General features: G+C 41.4%; 1 protein-coding gene across 1 annotated transcript; it reads left to right on the forward strand.

The window, feature by feature from the left end:
• Window positions 1–1764: 1764 nt before the first annotated feature.
• Window positions 1765–4374, forward strand: LOC104415245 (WRKY transcription factor 23). The gene is made up of 3 exons (XM_010026505.3): window positions 1765–2541; window positions 3069–3212; window positions 3526–4374. The coding sequence occupies exons 1-3, from the start codon at window positions 1964–1966 to the stop codon at window positions 4022–4024; spliced, it is 1221 nt and encodes a 406-aa protein (XP_010024807.2). The 5' UTR covers window positions 1765–1963; the 3' UTR covers window positions 4025–4374.
• The last annotated feature ends 4594 nt before the right edge of the window (window positions 4375–8968 follow it).

Raw genomic sequence — 8968 nt, forward strand, 5'->3', positions numbered from 1 at the left:
CACATCAGTCGCCCCCCGACCCCACACGTGCTGAGAAGCTTCTCTCCCACGCTTGCCCGCGTTATCTCCCCCCGCGCAATCCTTTTTCTTTTTCTTTTGTTTTTTTGGCCCTTTTTTTCCTTTTTGAAAATCGCAAAAGATTGTCCTGACGGTGGTGCCCTATTAAGTCTTTGATGGGTATCTAGACACTTGTTAAACATGCTTATCGAGAAAATTATTCTATTTCTCGGCAAGTATACGATTCTAAACAGTTTCTTGTTAGATATGCTTGAAAAGACATAAGGGTTTTCGGTGAACTCAATCTAAATAAATTATGCAATGATTCGGTTGAACAAGAGGAAAGCTATTATCGAGATTAGAAAGTCGAGATGCTTTGTTTTGTGGGTTTCTAAATTGATGAATAAGACTAAAGGACCGGATAGAATTGAATAACCCCGTCGAATAGGGAAACGGAAAAATCCCTTGAGATAAATAGGTGAATCACTTGAACTAATTAAACAAATGGGTTGTTCCAATTAGCTTTTAGTTTTTAGTTTTTACTTAATAAAAAATTTGTGGCTAAACGCATCGTGATATTTTTTTCAATCTGAAATGCGTCAAGTTCTCATAACACATGTATAAGTTCAATAGTAGATCTGCATAAATTTACATAATTATTAAAATGTAGATGACATGTTAAATTTTGACAGAAAGTTAGGAAAAGAAAACTCACTTTTTTGACTTTTAATCGATCGTAAAAAGCCAAGGCCTAAAAGCAACCAAGATCCGAACCAAAGAAAAATAGTTTGATTTAACGTCGAAGTTTCATTTGTCGACGGGATACTTTTTATGAATCTGGGATCAAAACCTTTCCTTCACCCCCTTTGATTGAGATAAATTTTCTTTCAACCATGTGTCCGATCGATAGATTACAAGCACAAACACTTTTTACTTTCTAATTTCAACCCGCTTTGCATTTAGGCGGGTGATATTCATAGTGTTAATCCATCAAATGAAAAAAGGTACGGTCGATTTTCTCTGGCGAGGAATAAATAGTCCTTTTAAGGGGGTTGCGTATCTAAAGAATTTTTCATTTACCAAAAAAAAAAAAAAAAAGTCTGGAAAGAGGGGTTAAGAAAAAGAAAAAGAAAAAGAAAAAGAAAGCGAAGATGATAGAAGGACGCGAAAGGGAATACGTCTTTTGCGTATTCTTCTTTTTCTTTATTATAATTATTTTTTTAATTTTATCTGGTGCCCATGGGGAACCGAAAACCCCGTCCACACTGGTCCGGGAAAAACCGGTCAAATCTCCGCGTTAACTAACCACCGCAACCGGTACCCGGTCGCCTCCCTCATTTAATGCCCCCGACCGGCCCACAGCACTCCCCCCGCCCCTATTCTATTCACACCACCACGCATCCGATAATTGCCCTCCCATTTAAATTCTGCGCCATATAATATAGTAAAAAAAGGCTTAATTACATATATTGAAATTTAGTGTAAACATCGAATTTCCGGGGACACTGTATATCATCAAGTTGGAGGCTAGATCCGGCGAGGTCGTACCTAACCGAAAGGCCGGTGACGGGCTCTCGTCTTAAATTTCTTTTGCGCTTGCGATTTCGAGTTTGGCTCGTGTGGGAGCTTACATATATTGGTGGGGGGAATTCCTGGCCTTCTCGATTTCTAGTAACCTTAACGCGACCGGCAAATGCCGGTCAAACCTAGGCGTGGAACCTCCTATATCCAAGCTGTTCTCCAAAAAAGGAGGCCCCCAGCCCCACCTTTGTCTATTCAAATCCCAATTCAAAAAGCCTCTCTCTCTCTCTCTTTCTCTCTCTCTCTCTCTCTCTATCTGCTCTCTAAACCCTTGCTCTCCAAGCTAAAAGCTACAGGCTAAAGCAAGCTTCCCAGCTGAAGTGAAGAAAATGATGACGACGACGATGCGGCCGTGATTCATCACCATCGACGCGCATACATATTTATGGAAGAGAAAGACCAGCCCCATCACCATCATCACCATCATCGACAGCAGCAGCAGCAACAGCAGCAGAATCAAGATCGGTATCCCCAGCAGCAGAGGAACAGGATGATGGTGGATGCTCCGTCAATGGCGAATTCTCTATTCGCGGACGAACCCACGATGATAAATTACAACATCTTCGACATGCCCTCTGACGAGGTCGAGAAGGGCTTCATGGACCTGCTCGCCATCCCCGACAATTACGACATCGCCCCTCCCGCCGCCGCCGGCGCCGCCGGCGCCCCTTCTTTCTTGATACACGACTTGCTCCACCACCACTACCAGCCCCCGCCGCAGCATCTGCCGGGGGCGGCCGGGACGCCGTCGCCGTCCTCGCAGCAGCAGCAGCCGCTCCCCTCGCCGGCGTCCACCGTGCCGGAGACGTCGTCGGAGGTGGTGAACAACCCGGCGACGCCGAACTCGTCGTCGGTGTCGCTGTCGTCGAACGAGGCCGCGGGCAATGATGAGGAGGAGCGCGAGGCGAACAAGGCCGGGGAAGAGGAGGAGGAAGAGCAGAATCAAGATAAGTCTAAGAAACAGTGAGTTTCATTATTGTTCCCTTGCTTAATTAATTCCACGGTTTTATTTTATAAATATCCTCCCTTTAATTTTCCCCCTATCCTTCAGTACTTAGGTGCCCCAGAAAATAATGGTCCCATATATTATTTCGCCCAGTACCCTATTTTTTTCTTTTTTCTTTTTTTTTTCGGTTCATGGGCTGTGATAACTCATGAGTCTTGTTCTTAAGATGATAAGATTCCCATTAACATGGAAAAAATGTTCTTGTTTTTCCAAAAAAAAATTAGGTTGCTTGATGAATGAGTTCCTTTTCTTGAGCTATACATACATACATACATACATACATATATATTTATATCGTGCGTGTGCATCTGTCCGCGCGCATTTTAAGCATGAAATTTAGTGGAGACACACAGACAAGAATCAAGAAATATATGATATGATGAGGGTCTCGTGAGTCCTCCATTTCTTTTCTCTTTTTGTCTTCTCTGTAGCGAAGATCTTGTGAAAGTGAATGTACTGTGCTTGTTTATGTGCGCGAGCTCAGGTTGAAACCCAAAAAGAAGAACCAGAAAAGGCAAAGGGAGCCGAGATTTGCGTTCGTGACCAAGAGCGAGGTCGATCACCTCGACGACGGCTACCGGTGGCGGAAGTACGGCCAGAAAGCCGTCAAGAACAGTCCTTATCCGAGGTATCTTCTGGAAAAAAGAAAAAGGAGACCCGCTTCACGTTTTTCCTCATTTCACACTCGAGTGCGCGTTCATACATTGTTCACACTATAGAGAACAATATAAAAAACGCCCGTCCACCACTGGTAAAACATGCGCACCTGAAGACATGATAAAAAAATTTGATCTCGGCGCTCGTTTCTTGTGAAAACTGTTCGTTTTCTCATTGGTAAACATAATCTAGGGTGCAATCGTTGAAAGTAGACTCTTTTTCTTTTGTGAATTTAACTATTTTTCTGATTCTTTATTTTTCTTTTCATGTTTATGATGGAGCAGGAGCTACTATCGTTGCACTACTGCAGGGTGTGGAGTGAAGAAGAGGGTGGAGAGATCTTCCGAGGATTCCTCCACCGTTGTCACCACTTACGAGGGCCAACACACCCACCTCAGCCCCGCTACGACGAAGAGCGGCCTTGGCATAATCCAATCAGAAGCCGCTGCATCCTACTGCGGTGGTCTTCCAGCAACTGCCGCCTCATTTCTGATCCCAGATCACTATAACCACCAGCAATTGCAACCCCTTAATGTGCCTTACTCTTTCACTTCACGTCCCTCTAATTTGAGCCTCCTTACAAGTACTACAACTACCACTACTTCCGAACCACATCGTTTTAGTCCCTCATTTCTGAGGTTTTATGAAGAGAAACCTTTTGTCGCCGTGCCATCGTCGACCTCCTCGTCATCGGGTTTGGATTTGGTGAGAGATCACGGGCTGCTTCAGGACGTCATTGTGCCATCGCAGCTGAGGAATAAGCAGGAGCCAAAAGAGGAATGACAAAACACATGATGATGATATATGCATATGTTCGTTTAAGTTGTGTTAATTTTACTGGTATGTAGTTCCTCTAACCATTTCTTCTTTTTTTTGTAGCCTTATTATGGGGTCTGTATCTTCTTTTTTAGGAGTACCCATTTCACCATTGCATGCATTGGTGCTTTGTTTTGGGGTTTTCTCTTTGTAAAATGGTTTAGAGTTTTAGCAAATGGAGTAATTTAGTTTTATGGGTACTTTGATTTGACCTCTTCTTTGGTTATTTGTATCTAAACATGTTATTAGTCATGGGGGCATTCGGTACTGTATCTTAAACTTTTTGATAAGTTATTCAATTCTTGTTCTTTTTGGTTCTTGATCTCCTCCCTTTTCCTCCTCTCTTTGGTTATCAGGTGTGATTGATGGGATTTTATGCTGTATATACAGCACGACGTGATTAGTAGTTGCAGATCGTGTTAGATGCATGGCATACATTCTTTCTTTCTTTTTTTCACGTAAGGAACATCGTTTCTTTCTTTCTTCTTGTTTTTTTTTTCTTTTTTCTTTTTTTTGGGAATTCAAATGCGTGCATGCTTGTCATGTTCAAATGTTAGGTGAAGTGTTGAAAGCTGAGCTAAAACTTTTCACGCCGGATGTCGAAACTTTTTCATGTGGAATAATTTGGCGGAGATATGGGATTAGGGTTTGTCAGCCTGTGGGAGGCTTGGAGAGAACTGTTTAGTTTAGCTCTTTTTGGAAGCATTTTGGGGATTGGCGAGGAAATTTGGAAATGTGGAGATTCAACTTGGGAATGTGTTCTTCCATCATGCATAATAGTGCAAAAGCTGGGAATAAACCCTAAAGATGGGATGGTCGTGTGAAAAGCTACATAGGGAGAGATTTAATGCATATATGCTTTCACAACTCTCAGACATCTCACATGGACGTACAGAGTGATCTCAATCTACCTTTTCAATTAATTAGATGGCTTTCATTATTATTTTTTTTTGGGTCACTTTTTTTTTTTTTTTTGGCTTCCTTTTCAAGTGATTGCTCTTGGGAGTTTTGAGTCATTGATGGGGGTGATGTAAACGATATATAGCTAGGTAGGGGGTGGCTTTTCTATGGAAGGGATGGGTTTGAAGATCTTTCTTTGAGTGGATGATGTTGGTTTTCTTATTTTTCTTTCTAGCTTTTGAGCATATAGTTCATGATTTATGTTGGCATGATGATTCCTATGTTGGAGTTGTTAAGTCCTTGTCCGCATATTTTGTGAGATTTTTTGCATATGTGTGGTTCTTGAAAGCTTTTGCCGCTTATAGCCATGCATGGATGACATGGAGCTGAGGCATGCACGATGAAGCTTGATGAAACGAGATTTAATGGCCTACTTTATAGAAGCTTAATCTACACTGCTTTCTCCAACCTGTTAATCTTTTGCCACCACATCAAACTTAATTTTTGCAGCAAAGTTCACGTCGTTGGGGGGAAGATGTTCAACATTTTTTTTTTCTTTAGAGAATATGGAAGTGTTGCGACGTATTTTCTACAGGATCCAAGGTGGGTTCTTCTATATTTTCCCAAAGTATGGGATGTGCGATCTTATATCAAGGTGGTGAAAAAGATTCGTTTTCATAACTCATTACCAATTCTCCATTCATCCCTTTTGTAGATATACGCATTCATGTACTTTTTCCTCAGGTTAGATATTGCCTATGGATTACAAGGAATAATCTTCATGTGCATGCCTTGTGTGGCAATGAATAATGACGTTATGGGCATGAATCAGCCGTTGATGGCGGAGGATCAAAGCACTAAAACTATGGCCAAGTGAAGAAAAGTACCATGTAATTAGGTGTTTTTGATATTTGTTATATATTATTCTTAAGTAATTAAGTGCTAAGAATGAGAATTTTTTTTCTTCCGCTTCTTTGTTTCACACGGACCTTTGTGCAATAAGCTTACATGTGACGACTGTTGACAAAGCGCGTCTATCTCTAGGCGTATAAGGGGTAGGGAACGGTGGAAAATTGAGCTTGAGACCTTTTGAAAGTCTCCACAAGAGCAAATCCAAATTAGGTTAGTGTGTGCTTTGCACTTGTCTTGATTATCTTTTGCCAATTTATACATATATCGTATAGATAGCACCACTACACAAATCGATTCTCTTCATTACGGACATAAAGAATATATTCCACGAAAATAATTACATACAAAAAGGAGTAAAACTATGTATATTAGGAACATATGTTATAGTTGATTAATAACTAGATGACATCGCTGACGAGTGTTTAATAAAAGTGAGAATAACACTCAAAATGGTTTGAGTCGTTTAAATACTTTACTAAAACTTTGCGGATCACTTATTCTCGATAAGAATTCTTAATATCAGTCAATAGGACCATCAAAAGTATGAGCAAAACACTCGTGTGTAAACGCATCAGCAGCAAGTCAAAAAACACAAGACCGCGTGGATTTGCCGTAAACAACTTGTGTCTCCGCTAACAGATGTGCTGTCTGACAAAAGGGAGTTGAATGCTTTCTTGTTTGCTATACTTTTCTACAGCTAAAGATTGACTATATCTGAACTTCGTAAATTGTGCGCGCTATGCTTTTCATTTCGAGGTCTTGCTTAATTATTGATTTAGACTTTTCGTTTCGGGGTCCTAGAGTTGGTTCGGTTGAACGCCTTGCTCTTTATTCGAGACTGGCCGTGCCAACGCTCAGACTATTTTAATTAAATCCAAAAGCTTAATGCTATAGAAGGGATATGACATGTACATAAAAGTCTAATTTGCTTAGATTTCTAGCGCTAGGTAACGTTTTCATATTCAAACCTGGAAAAAGAAAAAAAAGAAAAAAAAGATCACTTATCATGTAAGCAGGAAAAACTTGAAGCTTACTTGAATCGATGTAAAGGATAAAAAAAGAAAGGGAGTTTCTAGGTAGAGGGCCAACATAAAGTGAAGCGATTTATTGCTCTTGGTATAGCAACGAAAAACAAAGAAAATGCGTGCATATCAATCATCCATTGAGTGCAGCTTATAGTCAAAAAGAGATTCCATTAAGAACCAAATACTCGGCGCCATCTTTTTGAACATATACTGTCGATTATATTCCTGCCCCCCCTAATAATAAGCTGGCTTTTTCGTATACACGCAAATGAAAAAAAATCAATGACAAATAGTGGGCTATATGTACAGCAAGGAGACACATGTATGTGACTATTCCCCCACCATGACAGTGAAGTTTCCATGATCTCTTGGATCTGCAGAATCTTTTCTCTACATAATTCGATGCTTCTTGCGAAATTCTGAACTTGGGAAACATCATGTGAACGCATAGTGCAACTTGTATAGGGCATGTGACCACCCTATTCAGTAGAATGGGCAACGATGATAAACCCTAGGGCCTGGAAACCATGTGTGATCTACACAAGCAGACACGACAACCTAGCCACTAAAATTAACCAGATTCAACCCTATTTCATTTTTCTCATTTATTCCATTGGAATATATTGCAGTGCAATGAAAAGGTCAAGAGGCTGACAAAGAACATGGATAGGTGTGTGGTGGCCAACGGCCACCTTCGTCAATGGAGCAATATTTATGGGTACTTCCCTCCCTCAAGAAGGCACAATAACTACTTTCCCAATAGGGTTAAGACGACCGTTCTATTTTCCACTATATCTATTTTATTGTGTTGGGAAAGTACAACACAAACGGGACAACATCACGCGTACATCAATCGGTCAACCCCAGAGACAAGAATACAATAATAGAATGGTAGGCATAATAGTAGTAAGAAAGAGGATTTTGGATTCAGGCCACTTGATTTAGGCTCTTAAATTGGGTTATTAATTGGAAGACCCTTTTTCCTTGAATATTTTGAGTCGTAGAAAAATGTAATCACGATGTATACTGAACATATCTTTCAGTAGTGTTCTCCTTGTCGAGCTTTTCAGAGGTCGATGAAGCTGAAGGACTTTTCATGTTGGAAGAGGAAAAGATATCATCATTTGTCATTTCTTCGCCATAAGATTGCGTTTGGTAGGTCGGATAAAATTTTGGATATGAAAACTTTTGACCTAGTGGGTATTTGGAGTAACGTGAAATCCGAATATGACTAAATAAAGAACTTACACTTAAGAGGTGGGATAGACCATATAGGATATGTAAAATTTGGAAAAGTGAAAAATAAGGGGTCGCGTGTGCGAACTGCAACCGAGAGAAGTCGGGCCGACGCATTTATGAGGTGGAATCTATGCCAAGCCTAAGCAGACTCTAATGGCCAACGCTCCTCCCACCAGAGCTGACTTGCTTCCCGCCTTTGGCCGCCGGAAAAGCAACGTCGGAGCGCCTACCTTGTCTCTTCCATATGTCGCTCAACTCCATCTTGGCGGGTTCGTAATCCCGATCAGAGCTCGACGCCTCCTCTATGAAGAAGATGATCCGACGAAGTCAGGCAACCGGAGCGACAGAGCTCCTCAATCGCATCACTTGAAGCAAGTGTGGACGAGAGGAGTTGGTCGCTCACAAACCGGATTTGTGCCGTCCCGGGGAAAGCTATTGAGGCTGTCGAACGAGGTTGAAGTGCAATAATAGGAGTCGACGTGGGGTTTACGCTTGTTGAAGGAGTTGACTGCGGAGATGGCGGGACTGATGGAAAAGTGAAACTCGGGGGCATCTAGAAGCGACGAAGTTGGGGTAGAGTGGGGCAAAATTTGTCCTTGTTGGTCAAGGGCGACGAAAGGGAGGTCGCAGAAGGAGACGGCCTCCCTGTAGTCACGGAGAAGAGGGGTGTCCGACATGAATGGATAATATTTATTTGAATCCATGCTATATCTGGACGTCAACAAACATTAGATGACATTTAAAATCTCATCATTTCTTAATCCCATTCAACGCAATCTTATCCAATAAAAACGTTCAAACAACCAAACACAGTCTAAATTCCTAAAATAAATTG

Source organism: Eucalyptus grandis, chromosome 8 (genome assembly GCF_016545825.1).
Source record: "Eucalyptus grandis isolate ANBG69807.140 chromosome 8, ASM1654582v1, whole genome shotgun sequence".
Lineage (NCBI taxonomy): Eukaryota > Viridiplantae > Streptophyta > Magnoliopsida > Myrtales > Myrtaceae > Eucalyptus > Eucalyptus grandis.

Coding starts and splice junctions, on each gene's coding strand:
- LOC104415245 (XM_010026505.3), top strand. CDS start 1,964: ATGGAAGAGAAAGACCAGCCCCATCACCATCATCACCATCATCGACAG. Junction 2,542..3,068: donor CAAGATAAGTCTAAGAAACA/GTGAGTTTCATT, acceptor GCGCGAGCTCAG/GTTGAAACCCAAAAAGAAGA. Junction 3,213..3,525: donor AAGAACAGTCCTTATCCGAG/GTATCTTCTGGA, acceptor ATGATGGAGCAG/GAGCTACTATCGTTGCACTA.